The sequence below is a fragment of the Electrophorus electricus genome, chromosome 3, assembly GCF_013358815.1.
Source record: "Electrophorus electricus isolate fEleEle1 chromosome 3, fEleEle1.pri, whole genome shotgun sequence".
NCBI lineage: Eukaryota > Metazoa > Chordata > Actinopteri > Gymnotiformes > Gymnotidae > Electrophorus > Electrophorus electricus.
Window position 1 is genome coordinate 7,307,043 of NC_049537.1, and position 21,144 is coordinate 7,328,186.

At 37.2% G+C, this 21,144-nt stretch overlaps 1 protein-coding gene across 1 annotated transcript; it reads right to left on the reverse strand.

The window, feature by feature from the left end:
* Window positions 1-8,790: 8,790 nt before the first annotated feature.
* On the reverse strand, window positions 8,791-20,783 carry cth (cystathionase (cystathionine gamma-lyase)). Its single transcript, XM_026998879.2, has 12 exons — window positions 20,453-20,783; window positions 18,568-18,649; window positions 17,879-17,974; window positions 17,627-17,736; window positions 17,373-17,507; window positions 16,915-16,972; window positions 16,745-16,822; window positions 15,244-15,396; window positions 14,801-14,922; window positions 13,919-13,971; window positions 13,190-13,328; window positions 8,791-9,464 (listed from the first exon to the last, which is right to left on the reverse strand). The coding sequence occupies exons 1-12, from the start codon at window positions 20,621-20,623 to the stop codon at window positions 9,450-9,452; spliced, it is 1,212 nt and encodes a 403-aa protein (XP_026854680.2). The 5' UTR covers window positions 20,624-20,783; the 3' UTR covers window positions 8,791-9,449.
* Between the last annotated feature and the right edge of the window lie 361 nt (window positions 20,784-21,144).

The following is a 21,144-nucleotide window of genomic DNA, read 5'->3' on the forward strand; positions in this document are numbered from 1 at the left end:
CAAATGGATCAATGGGAGCCATTTGAAGGAGGCTTGTTCACCTATTAACTAGGCGAATTATGGGCAAACACTGTTAGAATCTGATTATCTGGTTGCAGAACCAGCTTTCATATGGCTGGGGATTGTTAATGGACAAAGACACATTACGCACACTCTCTCTGGGATGGTTAATGATTGTTAATGCTGGTGATTTAGGTAGCTGTCCAAAGGAAATAAATGACAGAAGTCATTATCTAGATCATACCTTTTTAGACCATTACAACTGGCTAATGTTTAACCTTCATAACATCTGAATTAAATATGAATTGTTAATACATCTGACATTATTTTATTATCACTATTTATGAATTTGATCATAACAATTCAAACAGCATTAGATGTTCTTTCCAGTATTTCCTGTCACGTTATTTCTATTTATACTTCTCTTTATTTAATTACATAATCAATATTTTAAGTAACAGCGTATTGCAAGTACCTCCTTAGGTTATTATAATGCAGAATGTGTAAGACTGACTCATTTTAGTTATCTACAGTATTATCAATATATTGTATATTACATTCGTAACGTTGGCCCGAATGCCGCAGGACGCGGAGCAGAACGCACAGACTCCCTTCACGCTGTGGAGCATTTATTGACATGAAACACAAATGACAACGGGAGCACGCACACAAAAGAACAACAGTGAACGTGAACACACATAAAACGGTTTTTAAACAACGTGAACATTAATACAGACTATATAAACAGCGATGATGGCTAACGAGATACTGACACTAACAAAGAGGCACGCACTGATGAGGATTTAAATAGACAGACACTCAACGTTAAACCCTGTGCAGGTGCTTGCCATCACGGAGGGCGTGGCTACATACAAGGGTGAACCCCGCTCCCCTGCACGCGACAGGACGTACTACGTGACTTGGCTGGGGGCGTCCAGTGACAACATTTATATAAGTATTTCTTGATTTTGTTTCCTTACACCTGGCACCTTTAGAATATCCTTTTATCATATAATGAACACAGGGGAGATTGTTGGGTCATACTTAATTTTATAAGCTTTATTCCTCTGTGGGCATTGTGATTCCCTGAAGAGTAAACAACACGTTTTTTTCTTTTGCTGTATACTTTTCCAGTGCTTGCCGGCATTGACGTATCAAAACACCGTGTACTTGGTACCAGATAACAATAGTCCAGAAAGACAAAGGAGAATAAGCTTTTATACTTGTAACATTATGTCTAATAAATGTCTTCAATTCCCTCAGGGAAAAAAAAAGCAGTGTCTTGTTACTTCTATTACTTCAATCAGTTTGTAGTTGTTGAAATCGATCTAATGCACCACCAGTTACCAAATAACTAAGAAAGATTTTGTAGGCCTATCTGGAAAATCTAAGCTGCTCCATTTCAGTTTAAATATCAATTTAATAGCTATCACATTTCCTGTGTTTTGCTGATTTTTGCTTTAAACAACATCAACTCTTCCATATTTGTACTGAGTGTCAAATGAAAGATACATTTAAAGTTACTGAAACAGTAACCTGCGAAGGGATATCTTTTATGATCTGGGGGATTTCGTTAATTTAGATAGATAAAACACATTTTGTTCTAATGTATAAATAAGAACGAGACGTTTGTGATACCCTGGTTTCAAAACAATATAGTTTGACCACAGATGACTGGTGTCAGATTCTCTCACCTTTTGTAAAAGTAGAGTGTAACGTAAATAAGTGTAGAGGAAAGGCTTGTTTTCCTGCACCTCTTGCTGTAAAACATGGTACACACATAATGAAAAGGGGCCCAGGAGTTATTGCTGCTGTAAATTATTGATCAGACTACTGCAAATATTGTTCTGCTAGTCAAGACCTGCAAAGGCAAATGGGCTCAGTGTGAGTATGGGCTGAATTAATCTTGAGCAAAATTGTCACTCGCATTCTGCAGTCTAAAAGACAATTTAAAATTCTGTAACCAAAATACAACTGTTATTGTCACGTCTACAGACCGGAGCATTCCCCGTTTCCCAGGCAACCTAGTAACTTCCGGGTTTTCGTCATTCTCTGTGGTTCCCTGTCTCCTCCCTCCTTCGTTGATATGTGTTTGATAATATGTCTCGTTTGATTAGTTTTCGTCGGTCTTAGTCTCGCTTTGTTTTGGTATAAGTGTGTTTCTGTCTTTCACTGAGTTTGTGATAAGAACCTGTGTTACACCTAGCTCCTTGCTCCCATTTTGTTTGTTTAGATCTCATTTGTACTCTCTCTCTCTGTGTTTGCCGTCTACGCTGCCTTTTCCGTTAATGCTTACGCGGTATTGCTGTCTGTCTTTGATTTTGTTCAGTGTTTGTTTGTTTATTAAAACTAAGTGTTTCTTTATTCTATTTGTCACGATCGTTTTGGTTTCCCTCGTTAGTTCCGTTTCACGTAACACGCAAGGCGTCGGCACTTCGCACGTGTGTTCGTCCTCGCTTACCACCCCTTCCGCGTTAGTTATCTTTCACTCTAAGAAGTATCCTAGAACTCCTGAATGTTGCTCTTATTTCTATAGAGACAGTGGAAAGGCCAACAAGGCTACACTAATGACAGCATAGCTAATAGTTAATCTAACACCACCCTTTCTCATCCTTAGCGCAAGCAATCAGTAGTTATACAAGCTCAAGTCAAAATGTATGCTTTTTTAAGCTTAGTGCTTCACCTTAATGTAAAGAAGTTTCTATTTTAAAGCACTAACCTATTACGGCAAATAAGCTATTTAACATAAAATTGGCTTCTGGAAAGCATAATAAAGCAAAGCACTTTTAAAAGCGTTGTAACTGCTTTTAACAGTTTAGAGCTACGTTTATGTCAGATCCAAATACATTCACAACATACTATTTTGTAAATCATGTTGATGCTACATACAAATCTTATAAACTGTCCAAACTGCCACCTTTGCCAGGACAAACACCAAAGAGGGAGGGGCACACTCCTAAGATCTGGACAGAAAATGCCACTTTTTATGTAGGTTCATGTGAAACCATTATATAAGATTATGCATGTGACCAGAATGTTTTATTAAATTAGAAATCTGCCTCGGATTTTTTTCTCTGCCTTTTTTGCAATGTGTGTCATTTGTGTTAATCAGTTCATCTCTTGTCACAGTGGTGTGAACATTTTAATAACTGTATAGTAACACATTTAATTGAATACTACTCTGAAGTAAATTGCAAGTATCTGGCTGATATATTTTTTTGCTGGCAATTGTGTTTTTAAAATACACTGCAAATTTTGTATCATTGTACTGTGTCAGACCAAGGTGCTAGCAAAACCAAGGTCATGGATCCAGTTCCATGGAGAGTACACACACACGTAAGTCACTCTGGTGTGAGTGCCTAACACTGTAAATGTATTTGTAAAATATAAAGCACCTCAGTGTGAAAGTAGTTAATGTTTATATGTGCACTATACATGCTATAGTAAGTGCATGCTTCTGGTGTTGCAGTACATTTCTAACTAGTGTTGGAAGTAATCCACAAGTACACTTATACATGTAAATAGCAAAGACAGAATTGTACATAGCCAATGTCTACACATATGAAATTAAATACACTGAAATGTACCAAACATTGAGCTACGTCTATTTATGCTTTCATTGTTCACTAACCAATGTTTTAAATGCATGAAATGAGCTTTAAAAAATGTTTTGCTCTTACCAATGTTCAAATGGCTTATCTACCACTCATTCCCCTTTTGACAATTGTGAATTAGAAGTTGGCAACAACAATGTATTTCAGCACTTTAACTATGACTGACCTGTCTGGGTCAAAACCACATTATCAGTGTAACGTGGATGCGTCTTGATCCAGTGTACAGGATTATAACCTGGCTACGGAGAAGCTTTTTCCACATGCCATCAATCTCATGAACAGATGAATATCACAAGGCATATAACTCCCTATAATATGCATAATTACACACACATAAAGTCCATCTTGATCTTGATATAGTATTTCACTTTTATATGCCTTATCTGCCCTAAGTTTTTACCTATCCCATTTATTTATTTAATTTACTTCATCAGTCTACTGCATCTTCCAACTGCTGCACTCAGCACTTCATCTTAACAGATGAAGCCAGATGCACATGTAAGGTTTACAGGTATGACTCTGTCTCTGTGTGTGTGTAGTTGAAGTGTCTCTTGCAGTACTTTGCATAAGCAACTGTGTGTTGTGAGCTACTGTAACCAAGAACAAATTTCTTTGTATGTGAGAGCATACTTGGCCAATAAAGCCTGATTCTGATTCTGTAAGACATGCAGAGTGAACTATACTTCAGGTGTTTTCTTAAATGCCACAATTGGCTAGTAATTCTCATTTTTTAATATCCTATTTATTTTAATTGGGAGAAATTTTACAAAAAATAAAAGAGAATGATTTTATTTTTTATTATTTACCCTGGACCATGAACTTCTTTGTCAACACAAAAAAGACCTCAAACTCGGAGCCCTAAGGTTAAACATATTGCCTAGATGTTGCTGATCCAAAGCTTGTGGACTCAACACCTTCAGTGCAGTGGTAGAGCTGGATGATTTATGGCCTAGTGGTTCTATTAATAGTTTATGTAGGATCTGTTGATTCTGGTAGCAAAACCAAAACCACAAGCTATACCCACATTACTTACTCTGATTAATATAGAAAAAGTAGCGGAAAACCTATAGTGTTCTACAAAATGATCAAAATGTATTTATATAGTGCTTTTTACAACAGCTGTTGTCAAAAAGCAGATCAGTGATAGAGGTTCGGAAGGTATAATGAATACAAATTATTTTTTTTTCTGTGCTGTTTGATATTTATATAAAAATAGAAAACTATTTTTATATAAATAAAAAAGAAAACATTTTTATTAAAAAGGATTAGCAGAGCATTTCGTACATTGATCTGAAAATCATTTGTACTTAGTCACTACAAGAGGTAAGGCTCTGGACCAGCATGGAGGAGTACAATATGATGTACGAGGTTGTGTAAGGACCAGGAAGATAGAGCCATAAATCTTAGGTAAACAGATTGTCAAGGTAGTAAAGAAGTGATCAATATAGTTGAATGAAATAATTTGGAAATCACTTATGACTAGAACATCAATTAATTCTGGACTGGCATATTATGGTACCCCATATAATGCTGTTGCATTTTTTAGTCACAACACCATAAAGATATTACCTGCAATAGACCCTTTAACTCCCCTGTGTTGTGGGCATGTGTGAAATTGTGTTGTGGTTATTATATTTAAATGTTTAAATATTTTATATTTATAAAACCAAGTACAAATTTATCCTCTATCCACCATGTAGCAATTTCTGTTTGAAGCTGAACAATCCTGTTTAGGATGCCACAATATCCATCAAAGTTAAAACTTATTAACAATTAAAAAATATTTGTTTCATGTTCCAATTATGAGACAAATATTGGAAGAAATCAGAAGACAAAAGGTATCTTGAACAAAGCAAATTCATATAGACAAAGACCCATCTGCTGTTCAATTGCATTGTTTTTAGAGAAAAAGTCAGAGTCTTTAACCAGCCTCTAATGAAAGGTATTGCTCAAACATCTAATTAATGTTTTTGCAAATACCATTGATTTAAAAGAGGGTATTGTTTTTTGCTGTATTTCTGAAAGTCAGACAATTTTTTGCTCTGTTTTAGCTCTGCATTAATGAAAATTATTAATGTGAAAATGTCTTAATTTGAGGGCAATGCTTGCTTGTATAGTGTCTCAGCGTGTACTATAGAAAACTGTGATACTGCATAAGTTTTAGGGTCTGTGTAAAATATAAGGAACACATACTTTATACACTGACCTTGTTACTGTTGTTTCCCAGCATCGGTCATATCAGCAGTAATTTCTTTGAAATGTAATGACATAATGACCTCAGAAACATGGAAAAGCAGTGAGGTCATTTCCTGTGCCCAGACACACTGCTGCATTCCTAGCTATAATTACTACAGTGAAGCAAGCTAAGCCAACAGTGAAAGGAGAACCTCACTGAGAGCAGGAGGAAGATGCCTTGAGAGGAACTAAGGCTTAGAGGGGGAAACCATCCTCTGATTGACACCAGATGGCAAACTAACAGCACATAGTGAATAAAGTTGCTTTGGTTTTAACTTTAATAAGCTGTAAAACCTAACAAATATTTGGCATACTAAGTGGTAAGCAAGTTATGAGAATTTGACTACATTTATCAGACAAGCTCAGAAAGGTATAAAAACATGTGGTGCCACCATATACTAAACTGTAACATAGAGGGAATACTTAGAGACATGTGATGAGCTACATGTGAATAATAGCTCAGTGGTTAAGGTACTTGCCTTGTAATTGGAAGGTTGCTGGTTCAAGCCCTACTGTTGGGACCCTGAGCAAAGCCCTTCACCCTCAAGTTGTATTCTGTTATACTCATAAGTGACTTTGGATTAAAAAAAGTATCAGGTAAATAATAACATTCTTTATATTTTCTTTTACTCTAGGGGAAGGACCTGCTTAAGAAGGGTGCAACATGATTTATGTATGTAGCATGTTCCATTTTATTTTGATTGTACATGTAATTTCTCACCCCAGTGTTAATATGCTAATTAAAAAATAATGGTTCCAGAATAGAGCCCTGCAGTATTATTCAATAATGGCAGCTTACCAGTTTACCATCAGCAACTGCCCTCAGAATTCCATCAGGAAAAGTGTTACAGATCAAACTGATCAAATGGAGCCAGCCTAGGAATGAACCACCTATTCATAAATGTGACAAACTATATCAAACGACTTTTAAAAGATTATTATAGCAAAGCAATGCTGTTAATTAACAAGAAATTGCAAATAATAAAGGATACAGCTCTTGTTCTATGATCCTGTGAACATGTAATATTAACAATATCTTATATGTAGGGATGTTGACCTTTTTAAGAGACATTGACATACCTAGGTGTCAATTAATTCTGATTAGAATGTCAGAACAGATTCTGACATTCAGCACAACTAAATGACAACTCAATTATTTGAAATATTTTGTGTTTGGAAAACCTCTTGCTGTGATAGTGACAGTAGTATTCAAGAGTGGTGGAACCATAATCAAATTTGAGGCAAGTGGGAATTGGACAGAAGAGGAAAAGACCTTGGTCTGAGCAGTCAGAGGTTCAGAGGTTTCCACAAAAAAAAAAAAATTAGGCTTCATGAGCAAATTCATATTGTCAATTACTTCTATGATTTGTTCCATTACTGCATTATTCAGAGTTTTTGTAGCTCCAGGCTCTGAGTATTGCATTGGAAATAGTATGATTTGTAATGGTTACCACAACAGAGCTTTCAGTGCACAAAGGACATTGCATGTTATGTAGTGTTTATTGTTACTTGTGGGCATGGACCGCACTTAATATAATATTACAATTAATTGCACTTAAATAATTCTGTATATGGCTACATTCAGTGTCAAACTGAATGTGATGTAATAAAAATAGGCAGTATAAGTGAATATGTATTCAGTTCCTGGATAGCACCAAAAAATTCAAAGATGGTTTATAGGCACATAATGAATTATTTACGTTTTACCTGTCTTAAATGAAATACCAAAGTCAGTCAGGGTGTCTCTGGGATTAAGGGCTGATGCCTGAGTATGAATGGATTTCTGAGCAGCCTCAGGTGGGAACTTGATAAAAATCACAATTTATACATTATATGTAACATGATGCTAATTGTTCTATTACTATAGGGCACCTGAAATGGGGGGGAGGGGTTAGAAAAAGAAATCCTTTGTGGTGTCTTGCTTGTATAAAATAATCTCGTCTTTGATCTTCAGATATAGTTGCTTTACCAAGCAAATCACAAATATCCAAATTTTTGTGATTTTCAGGGAAAATATATAACCTATGTATTATAGCCTTAAGCACATAATTGGAGTATACAGGATTTCTAAAGAGAGGTACTTTAAGAAATTACTACTGAAAACATTAAATGTGGCAACAATTAACATTATTATTAAAACGAAGCTTCCTTTAACACCTATGAGAAGCTATAGGTAATTGTTTGAAACAATCATACATTTTCAGCTGAGGTTTCTGAGAAACAAATAACCTTGTTTGCCAGGATTTACAGAATTCCCCTAGAAGCAACCTGGCAAAACTATTAATCAAGGTCTCTTTCCTTCTGGATTGGTAATTATTCTGTAACAATTCATCAGTCAATAAGGGTATACCATGTTGATTAAAAACCAGGAAGATGCATTACATGTTGGAAAAATAGTACATTCTGATGAATTAACTAAGAGTAAGTATCTGTATGATGCATTACACCCTCCCCCACTGTGAAATCTGTATGTTGCTTTTTGACAAAAAAAAAAAAAAAAAAAAAAAAAAAACCTTACGCAGGTAAAACTTAGGTGTTTTGCTACTGGCACATGAGTAATGAGTAATGAGTCTATGGCACAAAAAGCTCCATATGTAGAGTCCCTTTAGCTGCGCTGTATTTGCAGCATGACATGCAGCACCTGCTAAGTCAGATTTTGCCTGAAGAGTTCTTAAGTATATCACCACATCATGACACCACACAAGAGTAGTCATGCACTATTAGCCCTGTCATGTAATAATTAACTGTCAGCCAAATGCAACAGTTGTTATGCTTTATATGAGTGTTTACTAATGGCATTATCCATCAATTTTCTAAGTCATTAGACAAGTCTTTCAATATCTACCAATTCTCCTTGGCCCATGTTCAGCCACCATAAAGAAATTGGTTGTCTCATACAACCATCAAATTAAGTTCAGTAATGAGAAATGAAAACAATGAATGATGGATTACAAATGGTTTTAATGGGTCCAGCAGCACACGTGATAAATGCATCTTTAGCATGTAGCTAATGTCTTAAAACATTAAGTTAAGGATCATTTGACTGAACAGTGCGTCTTCCAGATTCTCACTGTGTACTTAATGTGTGACAATGGCAATGAAAAAAAATATATATAATGCCAGCTGAGCTTCATCTGTCAGCAATCATTTGCTAAAGCACATTACAGTATTACACATTTCAAATCAGTTTCAGAATAAGCAAAGAAAGAAAGAAAGAAAGAAAAAAAAAACCCGCATCATAGCCATGTTCCCTTTCTCATCCTTCAGATTTCTACAAGGCCAATCTACTGTAGGAGGCAATCATCACACTTGCAAAAGCTGCAAACTTTAAAATAAGATGGCATGAACCTTACATTTCACCTGGTTTAACATGAATGAAAACCAATGAGGGAGGGGAAAAAACAAATTTAAAAAAATAATAAATTCACCTGGTTAAAAATTCCTGGAAGCAATCTATTTGTTTTTCTGATCCCCAACATGTGACAATTATTTCAAGCATAATCCTCATGATTATTATAAAGATTATTTCTTTATTTATATGAAGAAAGTGCACATGACATTAGTCTGTCGTGTTCCAGCTCCTGGACCATCTTGGCAAGTTTATTTCTTTGGGTGCTGTTAAAACACAAAAGAGACACACACACAGTCAACAGTATTTTACTTTCTACCTCCAAATATCTACCTAGTCAAGCAGTTCAGAAACAGTGATTACACCGATTACTCACGATGACACGTGCTTCCTTTTAGTGCATCCTAAATATAGCATCAATTTACAGCCTTTAGTTATTTTTGCTATCTCAGTGTTTCACCAAGGCTGGTTATACATCCATTTTCCTTGCTAAAGTCCACACTAGAGTTTGTTTCTGTGACATTGTATCTTTATCATTTGGTTGGTTTCGCAAACAAGTAATACAGGGGGTGTCCACTGATTAATAGTAACCCTTGCCAAATTTATGACCAATTCTCATATAAGCGCTCAATTTTTTTTTTAACACATTTTATTAAATTTCACTATATGCTATAGCTAACATTCAGCTCTGTTCATATTTTGTCAAAGCCAAAATATAAACTTGGATCTCGTGCTTCTTTATGGTTAATTTTCCATCCACTTAATGAGATTGCTGAGCAGGAAAAACCTGGCACAATCAAGAATGGTTCACCATTACTTTGCTCATTTTAAGTTATTAGCAGGATATTGCACTGCAATAAAAGATGAGTGTCAAATGTTCCACGATTTAAAAAAAAAAAAAAAAAAAAAAAAAAAAAAAAAAAAAAAAAAGTAGGTAATGCGGCGCTGGCATTATGCTGAATGAAGTCTTTATGCAGAATTCCCTTGTTTGCCAGCAGCACTAAATAGCAAAAACCACCTAATGATTGCTAGTGAACATTTGACTGCCTCCAGTCACTCACCACATAGCCCCATCGACTCCAAGCACTACCACTGTGCAATGGAAAAATACAGATGCAGCAACTGGACAGTGCTGAAGCTTTAAAGCATGCAAACTCTCAGAGCAAAGCCATTAGGTTCTGAAATGTGCAGCACCTATCCTCTGTTGCCTCTGCAGGTAACAGAAGCAGTAAAATTGTGTATCTGGAGCTTCATGAAAGTTTGATAGCACACAAGCAATAGCACACAAGCCTAAGACTACTATGCGAAATGCCCAGTATTGGCTGGAATGGTGTAAAACACACCTCCACTGGACTGTGGGGTGGTGGCAACACTATCTGGGAGTCTGATGGATGAATCTGGGTTTGGTGAACAAAAGGAGAATGCTACTTACTGGAATGCACAGTACCAGCACTAAAAAAAGTCAGGCATAGGAGGGATAATGCTCTGGGATTTTTCAGAGTTTGGGATAGGACCCTTAGTTCTAGTGAAGGGTAAAGTCAATGGTTTGCCATTTTAGACAATTACATACTTCTAACCTTGTAGCAACAGGTAGCAGAATGTCCTTTCCTGCTTTAGTATGATTGTGCCCTGTGCACAAAGATCCTTTAATACATGGATTGACAAGTTTTAATGTGGAGTAACTCAAGGAGATTGCAGAGACCTGATCCCACTGAACACACGAGATGAATTTGAACGTTGTTTTTGGGTTCAGATTTCTCATCAATCATCGGTGCCTGAACTCACAACTGGTCTTTTGACTGAACGGTCACAAATTCCTATGGACACTTGGCGAACTCTTGTGGAAAGGATTTCCAAAAGATTGGTGCTCTGAAGCGACTAAAAACTTTACTACAGTGGTAATTTACTACAGTCTTTACTGCAGTGTTCAGGTAATTGGAATGCCTCTTCTCCCCTCTCCAGAGGAAGCAGAAATGAAACTGCAGGAGTAGTTTCTAGCAGAGTGAATATTTCATTTTGAGTAGAGCACCATGCATAACCACAGAGCTGGTTTTAATACTAGAGAAGGAAGGTCTCGAATCCAATTTTACACCTTTGATTAAAATGTATTTACTGTCCAGACAGTACTGGAATATAATTTAGCTGGACATTGACACCTTTTATGAACATTAGCTTGTTTTTCCATTTCTCATACTGTACACATTGAATCTCAATAATAAATATATTACTCAGTCAAATTTTAAAAGAAACCATGTAAGACAATTGCTAAAACTTGAATAGCAGCAGAAAATCCATCATTAACTTCAGGAAGCTAAGGCATAACCCCATGAATAAATATTGGCGATCCCTAGCTAACGTCAACATAGACTTGTAGCTACTCTTGGGCAAAATGGCAATTTTCTGTATTAGTATGAAGTATTTATGCATAATTTGCAACTTGCGAATACTACCTCATTCATACTGCCATATACATGAGATGTACTTAAAGAATATTTAAAATACAGTAATACGGCCAAATCTAATTCCACAAGCTTGTTTTGCTGCAGCCAAGAGTGGGACTGCAGTACACAGTCATCAATGTGATGGACTCTGGCAAGAAGCCATTTGAAAAGGCTTGGCACTGAGTTTGGGTTTCAGCTCATCAAACAGTCAACAGAATGAACAGACCCAGAGTTCACGATTTGAAGCTCAGTGGAAGAGCTCAATAAAAGGCAGCAAACATGAGCATATTCAGCAATTACAGGGGCTCCACTGAGATCTAGATAATTAACTTCTTAATTTCAAGAGACAGTAAGCATGCCACAATCTACATTTCACTATTAGGACAAAAAGTCTTCAGAGTTTATGGAACAGGCCCATTTAAGTCAAAGTTCTAAAATGTAGTTCAAAAAAAGAGCAGGTCTTTAATAAAGCGGCAAGACTACTCTCTAAAATTGAGCATCATAGTGGGTCTAAAATCAGGTAAATGTACTGGGAGGCTGACGAGACAGCAGCAGGAACAGCCCTGTGAAATCACTGTAAAAAGAGTCAATATTTTTCACAATGGTTTAAACACACTGCCAGACACACAAATTAAAACAGTATCACATGAACAGGAATCTTAGATTTGTGTAAAGGACAATTCCCAACTACAATTTAATACATACATGAACAACTTGATTAGGTCATCAGGCTGTATTTAATCACTAGCAGACCTGCTTGTGACCAGTGGACAAGATATTGATCAAATAAAATCACAAATAGCACACAGTGCTAAGAATCACTAAAAGCAGGAGCAGGTGACTGAGTGGATCGGACCATGGAGGATTGTGTGCATTGCTCTTTAATAACCAACAGCACACATCAGGCTGTCTCTGAAGTCCCTGAAAGAGGGGCCGATGTCTGTGTGAGCCCCCAACTCCCTGGGGAGGAGGCACACTCCAACTGCTGCCTGCCTGCTACAGCCTCCTTCTGCAGTGCTGACTCATTTTGCACCAATGTGTTTCCAGGGGAATAACCGTCAACCGTCGATCCAGGCCGATTCATCTTGATTTGACTGCTGCATCTAGTTTTGCAACGCGCTGAGGGAGAGCAGCTCTTGGCCCTTAGCAACAGACCAAGTGTATTCCATAAATCGTCACCATGAGGGTTCAAGACATGCTCACTTTGCTTTAATTTAACTGCGTGTTGACATATGGCTTGTTTAGAGCATCATAATTTCAGGCAATTTGATTTGGTGAAATGAGCATGATCCATTACTGATTTGAAAGCGCTAGTGGGCAGGAATACAGGCACCAGCCAACGAAAGTAACATGACAGGTGGTAATGCCTTTAGCTTGGAGATAAGCTTAGTACCAGACACATACAGCACTGGCCATTTCTATGAAGATTAATCATTACCTAGGGAGCAGAGCTCTTCAAGAGCAGCGTTTGTGTATGAGACACAGGCTTAGGATGATGTTTATGGATCTGTGTGCATGTGTACGGGCGTGGGTTTTCTGTGTTCACTTACAGCTGCGCTGAGAGCTTGGTCCAAGTCCGCGATAATGTCCTCCTCATCCTCCAGTCCCACAGAGAGACGGATGAGAGTATCTGTGATACCCAGCTGCATCCGCTCATTTTCTGACACCGAGGCATGAGTCATAATTGCTCTAGTAAATAAAGCAGATGTGGATGGTCATATTGCAGGGTATACAGGCCACAGTGGAGGACTTAACAAGGCCTAGTGACAGATCACATTTGGTTTGAAAGGGCAAAATCATAAAATCACTTTAGAGAAGTTAGAGAACATACAAGATTAACTGCATGTTACATAGGCCATTCAAGGCAAGAGAGACACTGACTTACTGATGTTGAAATATTCAATAATGTCTTTGAAAAGTCTAATTTATTCTGAAAGCAATCTCTTCATTTTAAAAAACAAATAAAAAGCTATGGTGGAAAAGTTAATCATGTGCATGCATTTCAACTTCAGCCTAAAAACACTAGTGCCCCCTTGTGGGATAAACTACATTTTGAAACCATGCAATACTTTGTGATCACACCTACTACAAAAGAGTGAATAATATTTTATTTGGGTTTCATCTGAAATCTGTGTGAGCTATAGTCTTGACACTAGTGAACTGGGCCTGTAGGAGGAGAGAATGTTAAAAATAGAAGGAATTGAATAGAAGTTCTGCTTTGAGCAGCTGCAGCAGGTGGCTGTGCATTATCAGCTGTGGACAGGACATGTGGTACTTACGGATGTTCTGCCAGACTCTCATACCCTCCCAGACTTTCAGCAAGTGCAAATAACTGAAGCACACAACACAGATGCAATGAATAGCAATCATTAACACCTGGCTCAAATATGAAAAATGAAAATCCCCACTCAGAAGGAGCTCATCATGATTATTGTAGAACTTTATGCAGAAGAGTAGTAATGATTAGGTTAAAGCCATTACACTGTAGGCCAAACTCTGTTCTCTGAAGTCTTGTTCCTGTCTACCCTCACTGTTATGCACATTTTGCTGCCAATATGTGGTCATTGGAGTGGCGCTCTCTCAGAGCCTTGCTCTCTCTCCCTTTATCAATCTTTCTATCAGATGGCATTGCAGTAGTGTTTTCCAGGCTATTTAAGGCTTATTAAATATCTATCCAGTTGTAATGTGCTAGTACTTGGCTTCTAAACCCTGTGCAACTCTGAACTCTTGTGAACCTCAGATCTTTAGACCACATTACATAATTTAATGCCAAAATACTGATTAACTAGAGTGAACAACTATCTTAGAGCCAGTTATAGTTTAATATATTGTTGACACTGCCTCAAGTATGCATTCTCGGCCGTGCACATTTACAAAGGTTAAACACTAGATTAGGCTAGCTGAATTATAAACTTCTGACAAAAGCAGGCTGTTGTAGCAATAAGGAAATTGATCATTTACCCTGGGCTATGCAACGGAGTACCTGGTACTTCAATTTGGAGCAAGATATATTTATAAAGCTTCACATTCTTTAAACTTTTGTGGGGTAGGGGGTGAATAAATACAGTAACAAACACCCTTATGTTGTATACTTTTATAGTTGGGTGTTTTAACAGTTCTATGTATTTTAGTTCTGTTGTAAGAACATTTTCCCAAATCACCTTGAGGTTGCTGAGGAAAGCTGTGGCATGCTCCAGCTTGCCTTTAATGTAGAAGGTGATCATCCCAGGGCATCCTGTGCATTGTCTCTTCATGAGCTCATACTGAGGGTGAGATGGCACACCTGGCAGAGAGAGAAGTTGTCACCTGCTATGTCCTATTCCAGAATTCAACTACTGCTCCAGGAATCTAAAATGTTGCCACCTAGCGTACATCAAGTTACCGTCAACCAATGCAGTTACCTAAAACCTAAATGAAACTAGAAGTGGGGCTATTAATAATGCTCTTTATTTTAATTATATTTTCTATTAGTTGTTTACCATGATCATCATCATCATCATCATCATCATCATCAATGGAGGGCACAACTAATTATGTTTATTCAAATTGATGCTGTTCGTACACTTTGCATCTTGCAGCTTTAAAAGATTCTTATGTCAGTCACCTGGAAAAATGACTTTGTCCACTCTGGGATCAGCCTCTAGAAACTGGGCCACAGCCATTGCGTTCCTGAAGTGCTGCTTCATTCGCAGTGGCAGTGTCTTCAGGCCCCGGTTACAGAGATAACAATCGAACGGGGAAGGAACAGATCCCAAAGCTGTGGAAGTGCAAAAGCAAAACAACTGTGTTAAACACAATCCTGAAATTTGGCAGTACAACAGCGCAAGGCTGACTGCTGTCTCTGCATGGCTGACTGCTCTGTCTTTACAGTCATTATGGTTCAAAGTGGTCAAACCTTAAAATCTCAAATATAGGCAAGAATGCAACTGGTCTCTATTCCAATCCCTGCACATTTCTTTAAATGTGACAGAACCACAGTACAAATACAAAGTGGGTGAGTTCTTAATAGAAAGCTCTATTAATATCATCCCTTTGCATTGCAGCACATATTGGAAGAATTTCAAAATTCCTATCCACTGCTAAAGTTGTCAGAGCTGTGTGACAGAGTGCAGTTACTTCTGTAATTTATACTGAGCTTAGTACACAGGATTCATTAGAACTATTAGGGTGAAGTTGTATGCATTTTCATATGGGGGAGAACAATGAATTCTGCAACAGGAAAAGTGCTTTGATGCATCCTGACATACAAGCCTGAATGAAAATCCTGGAAATCAGCTTTCAAGATTGATTTACCAGCATATTCCTGCCAGATTCTAGCAAAGATTCTTGCCAATTTTTCAGAGATTCCAGCAAGATTATAGCAAAGTGAATGATTGCCATGTCTTGCTCTTGATATGGATCAAGAACTTAAGAATGTCAGTTTTCCCGGATACATTACCAGTCTTCTAGTTTTATAATAAAATTGTTTTATTTTACTGTTTTTTGTTGGTTTTTCTTTTTTTTTTTTAACCTTGTCTGTGTTGTCCTGTGCCTGTTGCAACGTGTCAAATAAAACTAAGCAATCAATAATGGTTTTTAAAAAAAAAAAAAAAAAAAAAAAAAAAAAAAACTGTTATTCCTCATCTAGAGGATAGCCATAAAACACCCACTGCTGTTCTCTGGCAAAAATCTGCTTGGAGTAAAAGTCTCACCAGTTTCAATGCTAGATTTATGAGAAGATAACCAAGTGACTCTGCCTCATTAAAAGACACGTGCAAGCCTACACCCAAAGCCCTCACAGTAGGGAATGTGGTGTTAGTGTTTCCCTGTGTGAGACTATTACTACAGATTATTCTTTGTTGATATTACCATTGCAGCTGTCTTTCTAGTCTGCTGCTTTACCCCATAACCTGTCCAGCTGCCAGAGCTACCTGAATCCACAGCTTGACTTGTAGAGAAAGGGACTTCACAATAGACTACCTTTTGATGCAAAGCCACAAAATTATAAAAAGAATATGCATTTTAACTTGAACAAAAAATTCTTACATGCCAATATAAATTTCTGATTTCTGCCCTTTTATGCAAGATTAATTTATAGGGCCTCTCGATTTGACTCCTTTTCTTACCGTTTTGTAAAAACTTTAGTTGTTCATAGAGGTCCTCACGGTTGACAGAAATTAACCCCATGATAACATCACTGTGTCCTGAAAAGATCGATGTTTTCAATTAGCTGATATGCAAAGACCAACTGCAATATTTAAATTGCTGTGTGACTGAATGTATTATATTATTTTACCATTCATGTACTTTGTTGCAGAGTACATGCATATGTCTGCTCCAAGGGACAGGGGGCGCTGTACATAGCAAACATTAGCAAGACATTGAAACTAGCATTCCAAAAAAAAACTTGCAGAATAACAATTTTACTTTGCCACTAATCATGACAAACAAACTGAATATGTGGTTATGTCAGCTTAAATGAATGCCATTTTTGTTTAGGAAAGTGTAAAGGTAGTTGCTAAAAAGATCAAAACATTTCATCAGTGATTCAGACATGCTTTTGGAACCAAGGATGATATTCACATCCATTAATCTTTGACCATCAAATGCCCAAATCTAGCACAATTCCCTCCCAATTTTCTAATTCCTATAGACTATTTTTATGCATATAAAAATTATAATTTTGTGATCAATTACCAGGGTTCAGATAGTGTATAGATGTAAGAAGAAAATAAAAAGCAAACAAATGTATACCTGGAAGTAAGCAGACATGAAGGTGTTGTCCACAACAACTATAAGATCTTTACTGTGTTCATGTGCAATCGCTGAACAGGCTTCAATGTCTACAACCTTCATAGTTGGGTTTGTAGGAGTTTCAAGCCACAACAGCTACAAGGAACAAAAAAAAAAAAAAAAAAAAAAAAAAAAAAAAAAAAGGAAGGAACAAAATAAGTATTGCAAAATCCATGTAAATGCTTCATGCCTGCCAAATACCCAAACAGGCACACCTTTGTATTAAGTTTAAGTGCTGCCTTTAGCTCTTCAGGTTTTGTGCAGTCAACAAAGGAGATGTCATAGCCAATTTCTGCAGCTACTCTTCTAAAATAGCGATTGGTTCCTGGTGAGGGGGGGGAAAAACAAAACAAAACATGAAAGCCATTTTTATAATTTCTGACACCCTCTACTGCACATCATCTCCATGCAGATGATGGAATGGAACAGGGAGAATATTTGCAGCACAGTGTATAGCAGATGCCCACCTCCGTAGACATCATTCATGCACACAATCCCATCTCCAGACTTCAGCAAGTGTGTGATGGTAACAGTAGCAGCCAATCCAGAGGCAAGAGCCACACCTATCAAAACAATTCACAGTACCACCATCATATCATCATTAACATTTTGCTCAATCAATTAGTTACCTATGTAATAATTAAGCAAGTGAACACGAGAGGGTGTGTGTTATCGAGAACAAAATCATGGGTGTGATTTGGTGACAGATCACCAGTTCTACAAAATAAACAATAATACAATATAGTTTTACAAAATAAAGAAGCCCAAAACAGTGTTAAAATTGTCGGTTCCTTCCACCAAAAAGTTACAGTACAAAAGGCAACATATCCAGGGAGTTATAGAATGGGTTTATCACTCCAAAACAAATGTTATCACCAATATCACAATATCAAGCAATTAGATTGTGAGGGTGCAACTACTGGTGCTTAATGTTATATAATGGAACAAAGAGTTGGATTAACAAACAGGAAGTAGCAGGAACAAACAGCTGGATGACATGATCCTTGTTAAATGCAGGATAAGGTGCCATTTGTATGGCTATAGAGCTCATCTATTAAAAGGTTGAGGAGTGTGATAATGAGTTACAATGTAACAACTCTTACCTGCTGCAACACTGAATAACAATACAGTTTACATGATGAGCTTAAAGACTTACAGTACTTGGCTCCATCCAAAGCTGCAACTGCCCTCTCAAGACAATTGCGTGTAGGATTTCCACTGCGACTGTATTCAAAACCCTATGATTTAAAAAATATAAATTAATAATAATAATAATAATAATAATAATAATAATTAAAACTTTGAAAATTCAAAACATCATATCAAATGGAACAGAATTTCCACCAATAAAATGATGTCAAAATTTGCCCCAAGTCCTGCAAGTGAAATAAAGTAGATGATTATGAACTCTATAATCAGTTGCAGTGTTAGTATAAAAATCACCCTGTTAATCTAAAATGAAGATCATGTTTGTTTCAAGAATGGACTGGCCATGCCTTTATGACAGACAGTAGTAGTTGGCAAACCGCCAGCTGCTCCCAACAAGTTCAATTCCTCATCACCCTTAGGACCTTCTCACACTTGGCTTTCCCATACCTCTGGCACGTCATTTAATGTTTTCCTCTCTCTCTCTCTCTCTCTCTCTCACACTCAGCTTCCTTCTGCTAATAAATTGGAGCTTCTCTGACTACAACTGACTCTAGTCTCTTGAATTGGGGTTGTTTTCTGAGCTTGAAGGTGGAACAGACTGGAGAGAAAGGGCGACTTCTGCACTTAAACTAAAGAACCTTACAACATCATCATCACACAAAAGGTTATTAGTTGTCTAGGTCAGATATTTTGTTTGATTTGTAATAACTGACATGTGATGCATATAATCAAACATTGTTGCTTAAAGAGCACTTAACTGTCTTCTACACTCTTAACTAATTTCCTATAGCTATCCTACATAATTCATATGCCAGTCAAGCCATGCTCTGGGCAGCAGTTAAAATATCTGTGTCTAGCTGAGAAGTGTATAAGTAAGACAGTCCAGAAAGACTTCTTTTGTCCTTAAACAATGGACAAACAAATCTCACTGCTAACCCTATCTAATAGGTAGCTAAAATGTACAAAATGTTCCAAAAAAGTAACTACCTATAGCCTAAAGCTGAAAACGGGAATAAATTGTGAAGAGTCATTGTGATAGCTAATGGAATATTTTATATTCCAATCGGGTTTGGGGGTATTGTCTGTTTATTGTCAGGGAGTTAGTGTAGGATTCTATTTTATTTTTGTCCTGCCACTTTTTACAATAATACTGTGTTAAAGTTGAGCAACCTACTACAACTTATACTTAACTGAAGAGACAGAAAACCAAGTTGAAATACTCCTCACTAATTATTTTTACACATTTAACATTCTGGTGTTCAAAACCAATAACTCCAAGGATAGTTCTAAAAATAACGTATTGGGCATCAACCAACACGGTCTACCATTCACCATGTTAACGCTGGAAACAACGTTATACCAAGTGAATGATTTTTGACATTTTATATTGAAATAACTCTTTCGAGCTATGATGGAAAAAATAGCTCAGGAATTTGTTAGCAGACGATGCCAACCTAGGTTAGGTTAGCTAACTTTATCTGGCGACATATCTAGCTAGCGAGCTAACTATCCTAGCTAAGGTAACCTACATATTTCATTGTTCCATTTGCCTTTCTCTACAAAGAAGAAAGCTAAGAATTGTATAAATGTCAGGGATAGTCCAGAAAAGTCCTCTACAAGTAACAAAGCTATCTTACATAGTCTAATGGAGTTAGTCACATACTATAATTGAGCTGGCTGGCTCATTGTCCAATTACATAGATACCAGCCAGCTAGACATTAGTCTCACGCGTAGGTTACACGTTACCATAGATATCCATGCAGTGATCCTGTAAACCTTCTATCACAAACAAATTTTTAACTATTTAACGGAAAATATAAATCACTTAACCTAAATATCACGTTCAGATAAGTAGGCAACCATCTCTCATGCAAAACATGTATCAACTTACTGCATGCTTTCCCGGGGCATACTGTTTAAATGTGGTAGACAGTGAAATTGGAGGCACTACGGCCATAGATTTCCACTGCTCTGGCTCCTGACCAACGTGGATCGCATCTGTGGCGAATGACTTGAACTCGTGTCGGAAGCCTGCGCAGTAGTCTTTTGTGTTTAAAGCCATGTGTTAATCCTGAAAGATTATCCGGAGATACCCCTGAGATCGCAAAGTAATAAAATAAACGTTCAACGACGAATGAACCTCAAAGACTGGTTAACATTTAATACGAACGTGTGGAAACCACTTGCGTATAAGCCAATCACTGCATCCGCACTACAGGAAGCTGAAGTTCATTGGCGATGGCACAGGGGTGCGGAAGGCCGACCACATGACCGGTATTTGCAGAGCGTGTAAGCCATTGATTGCGTTTTGATGATGCAACACGCATAAAAAATTATCCATATAAAAGTGTCCCAGTTAACTATAATTACTGATGTTTTTACGTATTTTTCATCGGGGTCAAACCTCGTGGCTTTGCAACATTTACAAACTATTTATGTAAATTCGATTTGTGAATATTTTTCTATCTGATAATTGAATTGCCTTGTATATTACAGATGTTTTAAATCTGTAGATAGTCTATGTACCCTGAACACAGGAATACGATTTTCTGGGGTTGTATATTACGTTTAATAACCTGTTAC